General features: G+C 34.6%; 1 protein-coding gene across 10 annotated transcripts in view; it reads right to left on the reverse strand.

Moving 5' to 3' along the window:
• Nucleotides 1-22,405, reverse strand: part of LOC100598359 (ankyrin repeat domain-containing protein 30A-like) — a 97,518-nt gene that overhangs the window by 22,792 nt on the left and 52,321 nt on the right. For 6 of the 10 annotated variants that reach the window (XM_030799237.1, XM_030799238.1, XM_030799236.1 and 3 more), the window contains 10 exons: nucleotides 20,449-20,477; nucleotides 20,278-20,350; nucleotides 18,283-18,344; nucleotides 16,740-16,830; nucleotides 8,673-8,701; nucleotides 8,511-8,583; nucleotides 4,404-4,432; nucleotides 4,232-4,304; nucleotides 1,932-1,993; nucleotides 391-481 (listed from right to left, as the gene is read on the reverse strand). In XM_030799237.1, the coding sequence (XP_030655097.1) occupies nucleotides 391-481; nucleotides 1,932-1,993; nucleotides 4,232-4,304; nucleotides 4,404-4,432; nucleotides 8,511-8,583; nucleotides 8,673-8,701; nucleotides 16,740-16,830; nucleotides 18,283-18,344; nucleotides 20,278-20,350; nucleotides 20,449-20,477 (612 nt within the window). The remainder of the gene's footprint in view (nucleotides 1-390; nucleotides 482-1,931; nucleotides 1,994-4,231; nucleotides 4,305-4,403; nucleotides 4,433-8,510; nucleotides 8,584-8,672; nucleotides 8,702-16,739; nucleotides 16,831-18,282; nucleotides 18,345-20,277; nucleotides 20,351-20,448; nucleotides 20,478-22,405) is intronic. The other 4 variants (XM_030799243.1, XM_030799241.1, XM_030799242.1 and 1 more) reach the window with 4 other exon arrangements.

Consider the following 22,405-nt stretch of genomic DNA (forward strand, 5'->3'; position numbering starts at 1 on the left):
CATACCCAATCTTTTCCTAAAGAATTATTTCATTTTATCATCCTCCTTTATATAAACCTGCTTCTTGTTCCTTCATGTACTCTCTGTATGCTCTGTCTTTCTCAGTCTTCATTTCCTCTTTTACTACTTTCTTCTTTATTATTTTCTCATTTTCCTCAGGTCTTGGAATATCTTGAATTCAAACTCATAATTCAGCTCCTTCTCAGCACTCTCAATACAGTCTGTTGCCAACATCTGATGAGACATATAACTTATCACCATTTCACTTCTCTTTTTTTCCATGCTTTGCATTTAGGAGGTAATTTTCTTCAGCTATTAGAGGATATCCTTCCTCATCAGTTTAGAGAAATACTTGGTCAAATGACCTTTTAAATAAAAGGTGGGTCTTACCTTCTAATTTTCCACTTATTTTATCGATTTCTTTTTGATGTGTAGCCTTGGGTAAATACACATCCTTCTGTGAAACAGTCTCACGGAGACTCTGTTAAAAGTAATATCAACAAACAATTTCAATGGACAAATCCTCGTAATGAAGAATATCAAAATTTCCTAATTAAATTTTTTTAAAAACACAATGTCCTATTTTGCAAGCGATTCAACTTAAGAGCTGACACGTATAGAAAACCAAAACATTTTGATAGAAAACCTCACATAACCCTCTCTACATCAAGCTTATCTTTATGTTCATGTAAGCATTAACTTGGTTACTGAGCAGGAAAAACAAATCACATACACGAAAAAATTCAGTCGTGCATATTTCAAAAGGTATCTCTCTTAAAAATATCTAACTTATGTTGTAGTCCTCATCAAAAATAAATATGACATTTCAAACAAAATACAATACTCTTGCTACTTGCCATAACAGATGCGGCATTAAACATTTAAAATATGCATGATCATAGAATTGTTTAATGTTAAAAATGATGCTTGTCATGAAGAGAACTTTTAGAGTCTCTCATATACTGTATGCACAGAATGTTGAAAAAGCTCCTTTATTTTGGTAAACAAGGGCTTAAAATAAGCAACATGTTTTTGACAAAATTTATGGTGATAGAAAAAGTGCTTGAATAGAATGTAAATGCAGGAAGAAAAAAATTATGTCATTTAGTCTAAATGAAAGCAAACAAGTATTAAAGTCTTTTTCTCTAATAAAATATCAGATAAAATCTACCTATTGACTTCCACCCTTTGCTGTTACCACCAGGCAGCAGCTGCTTGTTTCTAAGAGGTCAGATACTTTCTATGTCTTTCCACAGTTGTGACCTTAAAATACATCACTATTATTTGATGCTCATGCTGCTGCAGCTTGACTGCCATAAAGGGACTCACGGAGTTCTATTTGTGAAAATATAATTTATATATTTCAAAAGACTACTCAACCAATACTCTTGTTATTATAGTCCCACAAGGTTTCCTATTCCTCGTGCTTTTCTTTCTCCTGAAATGTTCCCTCAGATCTATACTGAATAATAAATACACGTCAATATGTTCAAGTCCCGGGCATTAACTTTTCAGGTCCCAACTTTTACAATATTGCAGTTCAAACTGTCTTTCTACGAATCAAAGTAGAACTATTGTACATCCAGATATAAGGCAGAATCATATATTTGCCCATAGCTGGACTCAGTGTAATTCTTTTGCTTTTAGACAAACGTACTTCAGATCCCATGTGAATTTCTAGTGAATTCTAAGCCTTATTTTTTACACTATACCACATTGACTGCTTAAATTAATCCTACAAATTCATAGAATTTCACTATGAAGCAGTAATCTACTTAGCACATAGATTCTCTGTTAAGCATATTCTGAAAAATATCAAAAATAATTTGGGGGTGACATATGCAGAGGTGAGAAAATAAAGTCTAGGCATCTGATTTTATGTTTTCACATCATGCAATACTAACATTAAAAAAATCAATAACACATAGTACCTCAGAATCCCAAGAATTTTCTTCTTTGTCCTTTTGTTTGTATTCTGATGGGAACATCTGATCTATAAAAGGTTAATCACAGATACATTCATGAGAACATTTCTCTACTATAAATTTTAAACACATATACAAATCTACTTTCATTCATGAATCTGTGGTTTTTCCTCTGTAGTCTGTATATTCTTTTTGTTGATTACAATGACTACTTCTATAGTCACTACATTAGAATTGAAATCTAAAAAATCTGAAAATTAACATTATTTCATTAGAATGCAGAAGAATAGAAATCTGACTAACTTGTATGAATTATTTCTTCTCAAAGCAGTCATATCCTCTTCTGTGAAACACAGTATGTCCTATATTCTCTGTTCATTCAGAAAACTTTAATTACCTATCATCTCTCATTTCTTTGTAAATTTTTATTTGGTAGTATTACTTAGTTTGATTGACTCAGCAATCTCTATTACACAATTCTTCAAAAAAGATGATTTATCAATGAATAAGATTTTTTAGGAGTATTAACGTTTTGATGTCAGTCAACTATATGTCCAACCCTTTTACATTTCAATATGCTATGACAGTGTATTGGGTGTGTTTTGGGTGTGTATATGTTTTAGGAAGATAAGCTTAAAAAACTTTTACTGCATATAAATTAAGAACTGCTTCAATTACAATGACATACTTCTTCCCTAATGCAACAATATCTTCAGAGTCTGCTTGTGACACCTTGGAGAAGCATTAGAAATGTATAGGAAAAAATAATTGCCTTAAGTAATCCAAGGTTCCCACATGTTGTAGGATAAGGATAAATCAAGGCCCACACAAGACTTGAGGAGTTCTCAGGAACATGACACAGAAAATGAATTTATACCAAAATAACGTTCAGTTTTCTTTATCAGCACAAACTACAAATTACAACTATTTGAATCAGGTTAAAGAAAAAAGCAAACATGCACAACTAAAACTTAAAAGACCGTGTTTTATCATTAAGGGTGCGTTTATCATTTGACATCCACCAATTGTATAGCTGCTTTTCAAAAGTAAATTTAACTTGTGATCACAGCACAGCTAATGTTCATATTTCATGCAGAAGGTCCAAGAAACTTAAATCATACTTTGGTAAGTCACCATTTTCACTCATTCTTGGAAGTGAACCCTGGATCATTTCAGAGATCTAACGTGTTGCAACACCATAGCTCTAATAAGCTGTGGGTCACAGTTCGAAATCCTGGTGGAATGTATGATTGCACAAGGAAATATTTTAAATATTTTACTTTTAATTTCTAATAACTAAAAAATCAGCAGATAAAACTAACTTTTTAAAGACTTGGAAATCTGCATGTTTTCATTTTTATTTATTACTTATCAGCATAAAAATTGGGCAATTAACTATGGTACTGACATATAATGGAATTTTATAAACAGCCTAATATTTAAAAACACAGTTAATTGTGTCCTTTATGGATGTCTCTAAAAATTATAATGCTGACCAAAAAAGAATGTTGCCGAACATTACACTGTACAACCATGTATGCATTAGAAGTTGAAAAAAATTATACATATTAAATATGACCATGCACACATGATGTAAAATGTTTAAACATGCATAAGAATAGTTTTAAAAAAATAGTTTAGAATATTAGTTACTTCTAGGCAATAAATTGTACTGGTGTAAAAAGACTCTAAAGCCAAATGCATCAGAATCACAGTTTCATGAAAAAGTGTGTTTATCAAATGAAATGAATAATTCCTTTCCTCATCTTTACAAGGTAAAGTTACCACACACATACACAGGCACACACAGGCACACACGCAGACATACACACGCAAACACAGAGTTCACTAATCCGAGTTACTGATTTTCTTAGGATTCTCAAAGTGACAACAACGGAAACGAGGTAATTCATGTTAAAACACAAGTGTTATATCAGTAAAAGATGCGATCCCCGAAGTAAACCGTGGAATTTAAATCAAGCTTCGAAGAACTAAAAAAAGAAATTGGAGTTTCAACATTCGCCTTCTTGAATCTTTAAGAAATACGGAAGTTCAAAATAGAAAACATTACAGTTTCGGGATACAAAAGTAGAAACACCTGAGATTAAGGCTACATTTTTAAAAAAAATATTGAAAATTACTGTTCTTGTAATACCAGGTTTTCAAACATCAATACCAGTATTGGCATTATCTAGATCAAATCTTTTCATCAAAGTTGAAAAATATAAAGCACTGGGGATACAAAGACCATCAAAATGTCCAATATTGAAATATCTGTCTTTGCATAGTTAAATTGAAAATTTTACCTGCTCTCAATATTTGTTCATTCTTCAACTCGAAGGCTTTATTTGGAACAGACTTTTGCATTTCAATGGCAGGCTAAATGGGGTTGGAAGCAAAATGTATAAATAAAGAATGTATACTTCACAAAATACATAGTTAATAAGTCATTCAAAATGAAATCATAAAACTAAATACCTTGAAGGCAGATGGCTTCTCAGGGGACTCTAAAAAGCAAAAGAGATGTATCATCAATCATAAGTAAATATGACAAAGGCAACCACAAATGAATGCAGTGATAGTATCTAACTGAGTCCTCTTGCTCAAATTCGAGAATGAATAGATTTGGAAAGTTTTCTTTTGGTTTGTTTAGGACACACACACGACAGGAACACACTGAAGAAAATATAAATACACGTTTCAAAGATCGTGCAGTTAAGACTTCAAAAGCGAGATTGTGTTTCATGTGTAAAAAGGGTTTATATGAGAAAATAAATGTCAAAGCTGAACATGGAATGCTACACCACATACTTAATGAAACACACTAGAATCATTTATATTATTCCATTCATCCTGTTCTTTAGCCTATCTTTGGAAAACTACATAGTTATGATGAGAGTTCAGCCAAATGTAGAACTGACATCTCGTCACTGAAGTGTTATGAACTGATCAGCTTGGATATACACTTAGGTCATAATACCAAATATAAATATTTGTTGTTTTCCGTAACCATATGGTGTAATCATATGCCTATATTTCTGTATCCTCTACTTTATCCATTGGGATGCTTCTTGATCCACTCGTGCAAGAAGATGTATAAAACTCATCATGGAAATAATCTATAATAAGCTTTCATTCTTGACATATTTATATAAAAATTTATTGCAATAGATGAATTAAACATAAATAACTTTTGTACATTGTTAAGTCACCGCAATATTTATTTTAAAAAGCAATCTTACTATTCAAGTATAAATTCAGTACTTTTTTAGTTTCTACAATTCGTCTGATTTGGTGTATCATTAGTCTATAATAAATTATTGTGGAATGGCAATTTTACCAAAACAACACACTTTCTTAAAAATAAAGCCAATGTTCTTAGTTTCAAATATATCTCATTTGAATAGCTAACATCAACAATATATATATTTGTCATGCCTGATTCTAACAGAGAAACCTAATGAGTCACTGTGGTTACCCAGATTCTAGGAGGCCTCCTGCTTCCGGTAGTCTCTGGAGTGCCCACAGTCTACCTTCTGGAGTGCAAATAATCTAAATGCATCTGAAGTGAGTTCACTCAACTGTTCTTCTCAGAGTCTCCAGAGTTACCTGCCTACCTTCTTCCTTGTTTGTCCGCTGTTACCTGCCTAGAATGCTTCTACCAAAAAAAAAAAGTTAAAAGAAAATTTAAAAAAACCTCTTAACTCTGTAGAATTCTTTCCATTCAACACTGTTTCAAATTTATTTGTTCAACACTTCCTTTCTCTTTGTTTAGTGACAGTATCTTAAATCTATAATTTCTGTTTCTCTATCTTTTCCTTCTTCTTCTCTGGCTAAAAGCATATCCAGAAATAAAAGCAATATAATCCATTCTCTTGACCCTGTTATGTCTTGACCTTCTATCCAACTGCCCTTCTTCCACTTTTTTCCCATGAAAGGCCTCTCCTTTTGCTACTCAGAGCAAGCTCCAAGGACCACCAGCATCAGCATCGCCTGAGAACTTATTAAAAATGCGTGCCACCACGTCCGGCCAATTTTTTGTATTTTTAGTAGAGACAGGGTTTCACCGTGTTAGTCAGGATGGTCTCGATCTCCTAACCTCGTGATACGCCACTCACTCCTAACCTCATGATACACCACTCACTCCTAACCTCGTGATACGCCACTCACGGCCTCCCAAAGTGCTGGGATTACAGGCGTGAGCCACCGCACCCGGTCACCATTTTTTAAATAAATATGAATAACTATTTTTTGTTTATGTTTTCTAGAGTAATGTGGTTGACAATTATATTAGGTACACTTTAAACATAAAACTGCTGGAGTTACAACCAGATGGTTTATTCTCAATGCATCAATATCTTCTGAACTAGTATGTGAAGCCCTGGAGAATTTCACAAATTTATACGAGAAATGACACCATAAACTGAACTATTTCTTCCCATGTAAACATATGAAAAGTCTAGATCCTCTCTAGGGCAAAAGACAGCACAGTGCCACGAGACAGAAAATGAATCTGTAACCAACTCTTTTCATTATAAACAAAATTGTTTGATTTATATTTTTTAAAAAAGTAAAAGAGAAAAAAGACTCAGAGGTGCAACTTCAGACATTATTTCATATACAAGAGCCCATTTGTTATTTGACAATTTAAAACCTTATGCATTTTTGAAAATTCTTGTTCTAATTTCTGATCTGAGCATCTCTGAAGTTGAACAAATACACAGGGGCCGTAAAAGTTCAAATAATCCTTCTCTTATTTCTCCTATTTATTATTATTTTCTAAAAAGTGTAAACTAAAATTTTTCAGACTCATGACATGTCACAATGTCACAGTTTTCATGGTTAACGAGTAACAGTTGTAATGAGTATTGGAAAGTAGAACTTTTTCATTCACGTATTTTAAATATTTTCATTTTAATTTCTAACATTGGATGAAGCAGTAAATACTCCCACTTCAATAAAAGCTCGGTGATATCAGCTGTCATTTAATGTCGACTTTTAGTGGCTATGAAAGACAGTCTAATTAAATGTGTTTTAGAGTTCACATGGCAAACTATGAGGCCTTAAATCAAAGCAGCGCTAATTGTATTGAGCACATCTAAAATATTCGATAAGCAAACAAGAAAGGAACTTCCAGAACAATATGTACAGCGTACAATTATTTGTTGAAAATTTAAGACATCAGCCAGGCGTGGTGCCTCAAGCGCATAATCCCAGCACTTTGGGAGGCCAAGGCGGGCGGATCACGAGGTCAGGAGATCCAGACCAGACAATCCTGGCTAACAGGGTGAAACCCCATCTCTACTAAAAATACAAAAAATCAGCCGGGCGTGGTGGCAGGCACCTGTAGTCCCAGCTACTCAGGAGGCTGAAGCAGGAGAATGGCATGAAGCCGGGAGGCACAGCTTGCAGTGAGCCAAGATCATGCCACTGCACTCCAGCCTGGGCGAGCCGTCTCAAAAAAAAAACCAAAAAAAAAGAAAAGACAATTTAAAACATGAAAACAAATTCTACACATAGCCCATAAAACATGAAAACAAATTTTACACATAGTCTATAAGACATGAAAACAAATTCTACACATAGTCTGTAACCACACACATATGTTGTGAGTTTTTGTTTTTTTATTTCTTTGCTTTTTCAGATGGAGTCTCACTCTGTCACTCAGGCTAAAGTGGCACAAGCTCGGCTCACTGCAACTTCTGCCTCCTAGGTTCAAGCCATTCTCCTGCCTCAGCCTCCAGAGTAGCTGAGATTACAGGCACCCACCATCACAACCAGCTATTTTTGTTATATTTAGTAGAGATGGGGTTTCACTAATTTGACCAGGCTGGTCTGGGACTCAGCCTGACCTTAAGTTATCTGCCCGCCTTTGTCTCCCAAAATGCTAGGATTACAGGCACGTGCCACCGTGCACAGCCTGTTGTAAAATGTTTTAAACATGCATGGGAATGACAACAAAAACTAATTCAGGCTGTTTTGCACCTCTAGACAATTCATTACAATAGCATTAAAAGACACCAAGGCCAAATGCTTTGGGGTCACTCTTCTAAAACACTGTGTCTAGCAAAGAGTCATCAAGTAATGATTGCTTGACTTATTTTTTAAAATTATAAGTCACACACACACACACACACATTCAGTCAGCTAATAAAAAAAAACTGATTTTCTTAAGATTCTCAGAGTGACAACACTCACAACTGTCATGTCAGCAAGTGAAACTTTCTTCTAAGTAAAGATCAGAATTCCAATCAGCCTTTGAACCACTGCAAATATTTCACAGTCTCAAAATTCACCTGCCTTAAAACCAAGCACGTACTGAAATTGCAAATTGGAAACTTTATACTATCGGGACATTAAAGTAGAAGCACATGAGCTAAAGCAGAATTTTTGTTTAAATCTCTAAATCTTATGCTTGAGAAAATGGCATTTTCTCAAACATAAATACTAACATTGGCATTATTTGTATCAAAATTTCCCATCAAATTTTGAATAGAAAACAACACTGGGAATGAAAAGGCTCTCAGCATTTCAAATATTTTAATATTCTTCTTTCCAGAGTAAAATTAAAATTACAAAATTTACCTGCTTTGAATGTTTGTATGTCCTTCAATTCTAAGGCTTTATTTTGAATAGAAACTTTCATTCCACAGGTAGGCTAAATGGGTTTGGAAACAAAATAATATATAATGTATACTTCATAAAATATGTAGTTGATACTCAAGATACAAATATAAAAGTTATTACCTTCAGAAGACCATCTTTACCAGGAGACTCTAAAAGAAAAGGGACATATATAATTGATCATATGCAAGCCTGACAAAGCCTACCAGACATTCACACAGTGTGAACATGAAGATGAATCCTCATGCTTGGATTAAAAAGGTATTACACTAGGTTTTGGGGTCTTTTGGGTTATTGTATTTGTTAACATGCCAACGTGACAGAAATATACCAAAGAAAATTTAAAAAATAGATTTCATCAAACATGCTGTGAGGATTGCAACAGTGAAAATATATTTAACATGACAATAACTAAAGCAGAAAAATCCTAATACCAGTAAGAGAAAGCTGTTGTATAAGGAAAGAAGTTGTATTTAATAAGATGACCATGTCATGCCACCACCGCCCCCCTCAAAAAAATAAACGTCCAAGCTAATGGTAGGATGCTATGGCATATTGTTAAGGAAACACATCAGAATCACTTATGTCAATATATACATGTAGCTATTATGTTCTTCAATTTGTCATGTAGTTTAGGAATTGCAAAGTTGTGATGAGACTTCAAAGGTACAATGTTCTTATCATTGCAGAGAATGTTCTAAATTTAGCAGCATATCTATTTATAGAATAAAAGTTCATACGTATATTCGTTTTTGTACCTCTGTGAAATACGAGTATTTTTACATTTATGGGGTTCTCCAGTTTAGTCCTCTTAAAATTTCCTGGTCCACTTATACAAAAAGTCCAAGCGTACCCATCAACAAACCAATACAGGCCAGGTGCAGTGGCTCATGCCTATAATTCCAGCACTTTGGAAGGCCGAGGAGGGCGGATCTCTCGAGGCCAGGAGTTCCAAACCAGCCTGGCCAAAATTGTGAAACTCTGTCTCCACTAAAAAAAAAACAAAAATCAGCCAGGTATGCTGGCGCATGCCCGTAATCCCAGCTACTTGGGTGCCTGAGGTACCAGAATCACTTGAACCCAGGAGGTGGAGGTTGCAGTGAGCCAAGATCATGCCACTGCACTCCAGCCTGGATGACAGAGTGAGACTCTGTCTCAAAAAAAGGAAAAACTTCTTATATGAAAGTATCAAAAACTAGAAATAAACTTCCAGAGGCTTTTTACATATCATTAACCTGCGTATTTCAATGTTACAATAATGGTTATTGAGAATAACAGTTTTAGTGTTCAAGGAATGAATTCTACAATTGTTTTGTTTCTAAAACTAATTCTATTTGTTATACCGTGCAAGTTGTTAAACTACTGTTATGAATAAGCTCTTATAAAAAACTTAGCTTCAAGAAAAAGACAGACATTTCTTTGACATAGAAATAGATCTCATTTCTTCAAACAATATTAATAAAACATGTTTAATCACTCATTTTTCTCTACTCTTTAAATTTTTCAGTATGACATACTTTAATATATTTAGAAATATCAACTATATATGTTGTTTTCCTTGAGAGATGACTGATCAATAATTAAGACACTTCAGGGATATAAACTCTCTGAAACACACAAAATTTATGTCTAACCATTTTAAGGCTAAATATGCATGACCATATTGCATGTATGTGCGTCAGAAAAAAGTGCTTAAAATTGTATATGATATGCTTTAAATAAAAACCTGCTGTAATTACAATAAGAAGGTCATTCTCGATTCATCAATATCTTTAAAATTTACTTCTGAAGCACTGAAGAAACCTCAGAAATTCATATATAAGAAATGATACCATGAATTCATCTGCTTGTTTTAGGTGAAACTATGACAAATATACATCCTCACTAAGTGCAAAGAAAGCAGAGTGTCATGAGACAGGAAATGAATATGTAACCAAAATATTTTCCTTTATAAAGAAAATAGCTGGCTTTAAACTTTCTAAGACAAGATGAAAAAGCAAAACATGCAGAGATGAAACAGTAAGGGCGATCTCATCATCAAGGAACCATTTATCACTTGGCACTTAAGAATCCTATGTATGGTTGAAAACTCTGGTTCTAAATTGTGATCTGATCATCCCTGAAGTTCAAAACCCATGCAGAGGAAACAGGTAGGGAAATGCTACCTTAGTTATTTTTTTTATTACCTTTATTTTTATAAAGGGGTACACTGAAGTTTTCAGAGTCAAGACAGGTCACCTGGCATAGCTCTATACATTCGTGAGCCGCATTTGTAATGGCTATTGAAACGTATGGCTGTACATACTTGTATTTTGAGTACCTCACTTTTAATTTCTAGTATAGCATGAAGTAGGACATACACGTAAACAAAGGTTTGTTGGCATCTGTAATTATATTTATGGTGCTTTTTAGTCACCATGAAGAGAGTCTAATTAATTGTGTTGCAAAGTAAAAATGTAAACTATGATTTTTTTTTTTTTTTGACAGTGTCTCACCCTGTCGCCCAGACTGGAGTGCAGTGGGGAGATCTTGGCTCACTACAAACTCTGCCTCCCAGGTTCATGCCATTCTCCTGCCTCAGCCTCCCGAGTAGCTGAGACTACAGGCACCCACCACCACGCCCGGCTAATTCTTCGTATTTTTAGTAGAGATGGGGTTTCACCGTGTTAGCCAGGATGGTCTGGATCTCCTGACCTCGTGATCTGCCTGCCTCGGCCTCCCAAAGTGCTGGGATTACAAGCATGAGCCACCACGCCTGGCCTGAAGTCTTAAAATAAATGAAAAACAAGCTAATCGCTGAACAAAAAATAAAGAGTTGCTGTAGAATGACAAGAACATTGTACAACCATTTATATATGATTTTTGCAAAAGTGTTAATACCAGTATGTATATGCTGACTGATGAGGAGAAAACTGATCTGGAATCACAGGAGCAAATCATGACACTGAGAAGATAAATGCAAAAGCTGAACGTAGAATGCTACACCATGTGTCTTTAATGCAACACATTATAATAATTTATATCATTACATTATAAACATTCAGGATGTTCTTTAATATGTCCTGTCATTGAGAAGCTACACAGTTCGGATGAGAGTTCAGCTGAATGTAGAACTGACATCTCACCAGTGAAAGTGTAACGAATTGATCAGCTTGGATATATACTTAGAGCATAATATTAAATATAAATATTCATTGATATTCATAACCATATGCTATAATAGTATGCCAACATTTTTGTAATTTCTAGTTTAGCCATCTCAATATTTCTTGATCCACTCATGGAGGAAGATATACAAACCTCATCAGGAATAGCAAATTTAATAAGCTTTCAATATTGATGCATTTGCTTTAAATTTAGTTGCAACAGACTTATTAAATATTAATAACATTTTCTATGTTAAAATCAGTAAAATACCTACGAATAACAACAATTTAAGTATTCAAGTCATAAATTCAGAATTTTATGGTTTTTAAAATTAGTCGGGTTTGGCGTATCATGTTATTTGCTAATGAGGTTTTATAAAATGGCAATTTTACCAACACAATTTGCTTCCTTAAAAATAAAGCCAAGGTTCTTACATTCAAGTATATCTTACTCAAATTGTGAATATCAACAATATACATACATACATATATACATATATATATATTTGATGCCTCATAGTAATAAAGAAAATTAATGACTCACTGAGGTTTAGTCCAATTCTACTAATCCTCATGATTCCAGTGGTCTCCAGAGCACCCACACTCTAACATTCTGCAGTAAAAATTTTCTAAATGCTTCCTAAGTGAGTTCACTCCATTTTCCTTCATAGAAAATCCAAAATAATCTAGCTGGCTTCTCTCTTGTCCCCTGCTTCCTGCCTCACAATCTCTCTTCTTTAGCAAAAATAATCTCTAGACTTGTGCTCTTGATTCTTCCCATTCAACACCTGTTAAAATTATTTTTCCCACTCTTTCCTTTTTCTTTGTTTAGCGGTAGAATCTTCCATCTATAATTTCTATTGTGTTGCCCCTTCTTCTCCCCTGACTAAAAACATTCTCAAAATTAAGAGCACCATAATGCTTTCTCCTGACCCTTTTCTGTCCTGACCTTCTATCCAATTGTTCTTCTTCCACATTTTTTCCCACAAACGGCCTCTCCTCTTGCTACCCAGAGCAAGGTCCAAGGACCACCAGCATCAGCATCACCTGAGAACTTATTAAAAATGCAGAATCCCAAGTCGGCTGAATCTCAGTGTGAATTGTTAATAAGGTTTTCAGCTGATTTTCTGAAGTTTGAAAACTTCTGTTCACTCTGATGGTAGTTTCTTTTGCTGTGCAGAAGCTCTTTAGTTTAATTAGATCTCATTTGTCAATTTTGGCTTTTGTTGCCATTGCTTTTGGTGTTTTAGACATGAAGTCCTTGCCCACGCCTATGTCCTGAATGGTATTGCCTAGGTTTTCTTGTCGGATTTTAATGGTTTTAGGTCTAACATTTAAGTCTTTAATCCATCTTGAATTAATTTTTGTATAAGGTGTAAGGAAGGGATCCAGTTTCAGCTTTCTCCATATGGCTAGCCAGTTTTCCCAGCACCATTTATTAAATAGGGAATCCTTTTCCCATTGCTTGTTTTTGTCAGGTTTGTCAAAGATCAGATAGCTGTAGACATGCGGCATCATTTCTTTTTTTTTTCTTTTTAGTGAAAAAAATTTATCTCATAACTGAATTTTACACGTTGAAATAGCCAACAATAAATAATATCTTATAAATAACTGGCTAGAAAATGTGTCAAGGCAATAAAACCTATAATCTCATCAGTTCCATGTCCATAAAGCAATTTACCAATGTTAAGAAAAACTTCATTGATGTTTTATTTTATTTATTTATTTTTTTGAGATGGAGTTTTGTTCTTGTTGCCCAGGCTGGAGTGCAATGGTGTGATCTCGGCTCACTGCAACCTTCACCTCTGAGTTCAATCAATTCTTCTGCCTCAGCCTCCCAAGTAGCTTGAATTACAGGTGCCAGCCACCAAGCCCGGCTAATTTTTTGTATTTTTTTTTTATTATTATACTTTAGGTTTGAGGGTACATGTGCACAATGTGCAGGTTTGTTACATATGTATCCATGTGCCATGTTGGTTTGCTGCACCCATTAACTCGTCATTTAGCATTAGGTACATCTCCTAATGCTGTCCCTCCCCGCTCCCCGCACCCCACAACAGTCCCTGGAGTGTGATGTTCCCCTTCCTGTGTCCATGAGTTCTCACTGTTCAATTCCCACCTATGAGTGAGAGTAGGTGGTGCTTGCGATAGTTTACTGAGAATGATGGTTTCCAGTTTCATCCATGTCCCTACAAAGGACATGAACTCATCCTTTTTTATGGCTGCATAGTATTCCATGGTGTATATGTGCCACATTTTCTTAATCCAGTCTATCATTGTTGGACATTTGGGTTGGTTCCAAGTCTTTGCTATTGTGAATAGTGCCTGTGGCATCATTTCTGAGGGCTCTGTTCTGTTCCATTGATCTATGTCTCTGTTGTGGCACCAGTACCATGCTGTTTTGGTTACTGTAGCCTTGTAGTATAGTTTGAAGTCAGGTAGCGTGATGCCTCCAGCTTTGTTCTTTTGGCTTAGGATTGACTTGGCGATGCAGGCTCTTTTTTGGTTCCATATGAACTTTAAAGTAGTTTTTTCCAATTCTGTGAAGAAAGTCATTGGTAGCTTGATGGGGATGGCATTGAATCTATAAATTACCTTGGGCAGTATGGCCATTTTCACAATATTGGTTCTTCCAACACATGAGCATGGAATATTCTTCCATTTGTTTGTATCCTCTTTTATTTCGTTGAGCAGTTTTGTAGTTTGTAGTTTGTAGGTTTGTAGTTCTCTTTGAAGAGGTCCTTCACATCCCTTGTAAGTTGGATTCCTAGGTATTTTATTCTCTTTGAAGCAATTGTGAATGGGAGTTCACTCATGATTTGGCTCTCTGTCTGTGATTGGTGTACAAGAATTCTTGTGATTTTTGTACATGGATTTTGTATCCTGAGACTTTGCTGAAGTTGCTTATCAGCTTAAGGAGATTTTGGGCTGACACAATGGGGTTTTCTAGATATACAATCATATCATCCGCAAACAGGGACAATTTGACTTCCTCTTTTCCTAATTGAATAGCCTTTATTTCCTTCTCCTGCCTGACTGGCCTGGCCAGAACTTCCAACACTATGTTGAATAGGAGTGGTGAGAGAGGGCATCCCTGTCTTGTGCCAGTTTTCAAAGGGAATGCTTCCAGTTTTTGCCCATTCAGTATGATATTAGCTGTGGGTTTGTCATAGATAGCTCTTATGATTTTGAGATACGTCCCATCAATACCTAATTTATTGAGAGTTTTTAGCATGAAGCATTGTTGAATTTTGTCAAAGGCCTTTTCTGCATCTATTGAGATAATCATGTGGTTTTTGTCTTTGGTTCTGTTTATATGCTGGATTACATTTATTGATTTGCATATGTTGAACCAGCCTTGCATCCCAGGGATGAAGCCCACTTGATCATGGTGGATAAGCTTTTTTATGTGCTGCTGGATTTGGTTTGCCAGTATTTTATTGAGGATTTTTGCATCAATGTTCATCAAGGATATTGGTCTGAAATTCTCTTTCACAACCTACTCATCTGACAAAGGGCTAATATCCAGAATCTACAATGAACTCAAACAAATTTACAAGAAAAAACCAAACAACCCCATCAAAAAGTGGGTGAAGGACATGAACAGACACTTCTCAAAAGAATACATTTATGCAGGCAAAAAACACATGAAAAAATGCTCATCATCACTGGCCATCAGAGAAATGCAAATCAAAACCACAATGAGATACCATCTCACACCAGTTAGAATGGCCATCATTAAAAAGTCAGGAAACAACAGGTGCTGGAGATGATGTGGAGAAATAGGAACACTTTTACACTGTTGGTGGGACTGTAAACTAGTTCAACCATTGTGGACGTCAGTGTGGCGATTCCTCAGGGATCTAGAACTAGAAATACCATTTGACCCAGCCATCCCATTACTGGGTATATACCCAAAGGACTATAAATCATGCTGCTATAAAGACACATGCACACGTATGTTTATTGCGGCACTATTCACGATAGCAAAGACTCGGAACCAACCCAAATGTCCAATAACGATAGACTGGATTAAGAAAATGTGGCACATATACAACATGGAATACTATGCAGCCATAAAAAATGATGAGTTCATGTCCTTTGTAGGGACATGGATGAAACTGGAAAACATCATTCTCAGTAAACTATCGCAAGGACAAAAAACCAAACACCGCATGTTCTCAGTCATAGGTGGGAATTGAACAATGAGAACACATGGACACAGGAAGGGGAACATCACACTCTGGGGACTGTTGTGGGGTGGGGGAACGGGGGAGGGACAGCATTAGGAGATGTACCTAATGCTAAATGACAAGTTAATGGGTGCAGCACACCAACATGGCACATGGATACATATGTAACAAACCTCCACATTGTGCACATGTACCCTAAAACTTAAAGTATAATAATAATAATAAAAAAGAAAACTTCTGGTCTTTACGGAGTGTATATGACAAATTATATACATGTGTGGCCATGCAGATATGCTTATTCTCACCTATGGCAAATAGAACACAGCTCTCCATGGTCAGGTGCTTCCATCCCTAATGGCTTCCCACCAGTGAGAAAGACATTAAGAGTCAGAATATTTTTGTCGTAATTCTCTGGTAAATTTTGACACTAGAAGGTCACTTTATATTCTTCCCAAATTTCTAACCATACCCGATCTTTTCCTAGAGAATCATTTCATTTTATCGTCCTCCATTATATAAACCTGCTTATTGTTCCTTCATGTACTCTCTGTATGCTCTGTCTTTCTCAGTCTTCATTTCTCTTTTGCTACTTTCTTCTTTCTTATTTTCTCATTTTCCTCAGGTCTTGGAATATCTTGAATTCAAACTCATAATTCAGCTCCTTTTCAGCACTCTCAATATAGTCTGTTGCCAACACCTGGTAAGACGTATAACTTATCACCATTTCACTTCTCTTTTTTCCATGCTTTGCATTCAGGAGGTAATTTTCTTCAGCGATTAGAGGATATCCTTCCTTATCAGTTTAGAGAAATATTTGGTCAAATGATTTTTAAATAAAAAATGGTTCTTACCTTCTAATTTTCCACTTATTTTATCGATTTCTTTTTGATGTGTAGCCTTGGGTAAACACACATCCGTCTGTGAAACAGTCTCAGAGAGACTCTGTTAAAAGTAATATCAATAAATAATTTCAATGAAAAAATCCTAGTAATGAAGAGTATCAAAATTTCCTAATTAAAATCTTTTTTAAAAACACAATTTCCTACTTTGCAAACAATTCGACTTAACAGCAGACACGAATAGAAAACCAACACATTTTGATAGAAAACCTCACATAACCCGCTCTACATCAAGCTTATCTTTATGTTCATGTGGCCATTAACTTGGTTACTGAGCAGGAAAAACAAATGACGTTCATGAAAAAATTCACTCATGCATATTTCAAAAAGTATCTCTCTTAACAATATCTAACTTACATTGTAGTCCTCATCAAAAATAAACAAGACATTTCAAACAAAATACAACACATCTGCTACTTGACATGATACATACAGCATTAAACATATAAAATATTCACGATCATAGAACTGTTTAGTGTTAAAAATGATGCATGTCATGAAGAGAACTTTTAGAGTCTGTCATATAATGTATGCACAGAATATGAAAAAGCTGCTTTATTTCGGTAAACAGGGGCTTAAAATAAGCAACATGTTTTTGACAAAATTTATGGTGATAGAAAAAGTGCTTGAATAGAATGTAAATGCAGGAAGAAAAAAATTATGTCATTTAGTCTAAATGAAAGCAAACAAGTATTAAAGTCTTTTTCTCTAATAAAATATCAGATAAAATCTACCTATTGACTTCCACCCTTTGCTGTTACCACCAGGCAGCAGCTGCTTGTTTCTAAGAGGTCAGATACTTTCTATGTCTTTCCACAGTTGTGACCTTAAAATACATCACTATTATTTGATGCTCATGCTGCTGCAGCTTGACTGCCATAAAGGGACTCAAGGAGTTCTATTTGTGAAAATATAATTTATATATTTCAAAAGGCTACTCAACCAATACTCTTGTTATTATAGTCCCACAAGGTTTCCTATTCCTCGTGCTTTTCTTTCTCCTGAAATGTTCCCTCAGATCTATACTGAATAATAAATATACGTCAATATGTTCAAGTCCCGGGCATTAACTTTTCAAGTCCCAACTTTTACAATATTGCAGTTCAAACTGTCTTTCTACGAATCAAAGTAGAACTTTTGTACATCTAGATATAAGGCAGAATCATATACTTGCCCATAGCTGGACTCAGTGTAATTCTTTTGCTTTTAGACAAACGTACTTCAGAACCCATGTGAATTTCTAGTGAATTCTAAGCCTTAATTTTTACACTATACCAGATTGGCTTCTTAAATTAATCGTACAAATTAGTAGAATTTCACTATGAAGCAGTAATCTACTTAGCACATAGATTCTCTATTAAGCATATTCTGAAAAGTATCAAAAATAATTTTCGGGTGACATATGCAGAGGAGAGAAAATAAAGTCTAAGCATCTGATTTTATGTTTTCATATCATGCAATACTAATATTAAAAAAAATCAATAACACATAGTACCTCAGAATCCCAAGAATTGTTGTCATCGTCCTTTTGTTTTGATTCTGATGGGAACATCTCATCTATAAAAGGTTAATCACAGACACATTCATGAGAACATTTCTCTACGAAAAATTTTGAAAACATATACAAATCTACTTTCATTCACGAATCTGTGGTTTTTCCTCTGTAGCCTGTATATTCTTTTTGTCGATTACAATGACTACTTCTATAGTCACTACATTAGAATTGAAATCTAAAAAGCCTAAAAATTAACGTTATTTCATTAGAATGCAGAACAATAGAAATTTGACTAACTCGTATGAATTATTACTTCACAAAGCAGTCATATCCTCTTCTCCTGTGAAACACAGTATGTCCTACATTTCCTGTTGATTCAGAAAACTTTAATTACCTATCATCTCTCATTTCTTTGTAAATTTTTATTTGGTAATATTACTTAGTTTGATTGACTCAGCAATCTCTATTACACAGTTCTTCAAAAAAGATGATTTATCAATGAATAAGATTTTTTAGGAATATTAACGTTTTGATGTCAGTCAACTATATGTCCAACCCTTTTACATTTCAATATGCTATGACAGTGTATTGGGTGTGTTTTGGGTGTGTATATGTTTTAGACGATAAGCTTAAAAAATTTTATTGCATATAAATTAAGAACTGCTTCAATTACAATGACATACTTCTTCCCTAATGCAACAATATCTTCAGAGTCAGCTTGGGACACCTTGGAGAAACATCAGAAATGTACAGGAAAAAAATAATTGCCTTAAGTAATCTAACGTTCCCACATGTTATAGGATAAAATCAAGGCCCACACAAGACTTGAGGAGTTCTCAGCGACATAAGACAGAAAAAGAATTTATACCGAAAATAACGTCCAGTTTTCTTTACCAGCACAAAGTACAAATTACAATTATTTGAATCAGATTAAAGAAAAAAGCAAACATGCACAACTAAAACTTAAAAGACCGTTTCATCACTATGCATACGTTTATCATTTGACATCCATCAACTCTATACCTGGTTTTCAAAAGTAAATTTAACTTGTGATCTCAGCATAGCTAATGTTCACATTTCATGCAGAGGGTCCAAGAAACTCTTGGACACAATTAACTGTTAATTATTAATTGTAAATTGCGTCCTTTATGTATGTCTCTAAAATTATAATGCTGATCAAAAAAGAATGTTGCCGTACATTACACTGTACAACCATGCACGCATTAGAAGTTGAAAAAAAATGTACATATTAAATATGACCACACAAACATGATGTAAAATGTTTAAACATGCATAAGAATAGTTTTAAAAAATAGTTTGGAATATTAGTTACTTTTAGGCAATAAATGGTACTAGTGTAAAAAGACTCTAAAGCCAAATGCTTCAGAATCACAGTTTCATGAAAAAGTATGTTTATCAAATATTCACAAAGAAATGAATAATTCCTTTCCTCACCTTTGCAAGGTGAAGTTACCACACACATACACAGGCACACACAGGCACACACGCAGACATACACATGCAAACACAGAGTTCACTAATCCGAGTTACTGATTTTCTTAGGATTCTCAAAGTGACAACAACGGAAACGAGGTAATTCATATTAAAACACAAGTGTTATATCAGTAAAAGATGCGATCCCTGAAGTAAACCATGGAATTTGAATCAAGCTTCGAAGAACTAAAAAAAGAAATTGGAGTTTCAACATTCGCCTTCTTGAATCTTTAAGAAATACGGAAGTTCAAAATAGAAAACATTACAGTTTCGGGATACAAAAGTAGAAACACCTGAGATTAAGGCTACATTTTTAAGAAATATATTGAAAATTACTGTTCTTGTAATACCAAGTTTTCAAACATCAATACCAGTATTGGCATTATCTAGATCAAATCTTTTCATCAAAGTTGAAAAATATAAAGCACTGGGGATACAAAGACCATCAAAATGTCCAATATTGAAATATTCATCTTTGCATAGTTAAATTGAAAAATTTACCTGCTCTCAATGTTTGTTCATTCTTCAACTCGAAGGCTTTATTTGGAACAGACTTTTGCATTTCAGTGGCAGGCTAAATAGGGTTGGAAGCAAAATGATTAATAAAGAATGTATACTTCACAAAATACATAGTTAATAAGTCATTCAAAATGAAATCATAAAACTAAATACCTTGAAGGCAGATGGCTTCTCAGGGGACTCTAAAAAGCAAAAGAGACTTATCATCAATCATAAGTAAATATGACAAAGATAACCACAAATGAACGCAGTGATAGTATCTAAATGAGTCCTCTTGCTCGAATTTGAGAATGAATACTTTAGATTTGGAAAGTTTTCTTTTGGTTTGTTTAGGACATACACATGAAAGTAATACACTGTAGAAAAAATAAATACAGGTTTCACAGATCGTGCAGTTAAGACTTCGAAAGCGAGATCGTGTTTCACGTGTAAAAAGGGTTGATATGAGAAAATAAATGTCAAAGCTGAACATGGAATGCTACACCACGTACTTAATGAAACACATTAGAATCATTTAAATTATTCCATTCATCCTGTTCCTTAATATAGCCTATCTTTGGAAAGGTACATAGTTATGATGAGAGTTCAGCCGAATGTAGAATTGACATCTCGTCAGTGAAGTGTTATGAATTGATCAGCTTGGATATAAACTTAGCTCATAATACTAAATATAAATATTCATTGTTTTCCATAACCATATGGTTTAATGATATGCCTATATTTTTGGATCCTCTACTTTATCCGTCTGAATGCTTCTTGATCCACTCATGCAAGAAGATGTATAAAACTCATCACAGAAATAATCTATAATAAGCTTTCAATATTGACATATTTATATAAAAATCAAATGCAATAGACGTATTAAACATAAAAAACTTTTTTATATTGTTAAGTCACCATAATATTTATTTTAAAAAGCAATCTTACTATTCAAGTATAAATTCAGTATTTTTTTAGTTGCTACAATTCATCTGATTTGGTGTATCATTGGTCTATAATAAATTTTTGTGGAATGGCAATTTTACCAAAACAACACACTTTCTTAAAAATAAAGCCAATGTTCTTAGTTTCAAATATATCTCATTTGAATAGCTAACATCAACAATATATATATTTGTCATGCCTGATTCTAACAGAGAAACCTAATGAGTCACTGTGGTTACCCAGATTCTAGGAGGCCTCCTGCTTCCGGTAGTCTCTGGAGTGCCCACAGTCTACCTTCTGGAGTGCAAATAATCTAAATGCATCTGAAGTGAGTTCACTCAACTGTTCTTCTCAGAGTCTCCAGAATTACCTGCCTACCTTCTTCCTTGTTTGTCTCCTGTTACCTGCCTAGAATGCTTCTACTAAAAAAAAAAGTTAAAAGAAAATTTAAAAAAACCTCTTAACTCTGTAGAATTCTTTCCATTCAACACTGTTTCAAATTTATTTGTTCAGCACTTCCTTTCTCTTTGTTTAGTGACAGTATCTTAAATCTATAATTTCTGTTTCTCTATCTTTTCCTTCTTCTTCTCTGGCTAAAAGCATATCCAGAAATAAAAGCAATATAATCCATTCTCTTGACCCTGTTATGTCTTGACCTTCTATCCAACTGCCCTTCTTCCACTTTTTTCCCATGAAAGGCCTCTCCTTTTGCTACTCAGAGCAAGCTCCAAGGACCACCAGCATCAGCATCGCCTGAGAACTTATTAAAAATGCGTGCCACCACGTCCAGCCAATTTTTTGTATTTTTAGTAGAGACAGGGTTTCACCGTGTTAGTCAGGATGGTCTCGATCTCCTAACCTCGTGATACGCCACTCATGGCCTCCCAAAGTGCTGGGATTACAGGTGTGAGCCACCGCACCCGGTCACCATTTTTTAAATAAATATCCGTAACTATTTTTTATGTTTTCTAAAGTAATGTGGTTGACAGTTATATTAGGTATACGTTAAATATAAAACTGCTGGAGTTACAACCAGATGGTTTATTCTCAATGCATCAATATCTTCTGAACTAGTATGTGAAGCCCTGGAGAATTTTCACAAATTTATACGAGAAATGACACCACAAACTGAACTACTTCTTCCTATGTAAACGTATGAAAAGTCTAGATCCTCTCTAGGGCAAAA

The sequence above is a fragment of the Nomascus leucogenys genome, chromosome 18 (assembly GCF_006542625.1).
Source record: "Nomascus leucogenys isolate Asia chromosome 18, Asia_NLE_v1, whole genome shotgun sequence".
In the NCBI taxonomy this organism is placed as follows: Eukaryota; Metazoa; Chordata; class Mammalia; order Primates; family Hylobatidae; genus Nomascus; species Nomascus leucogenys.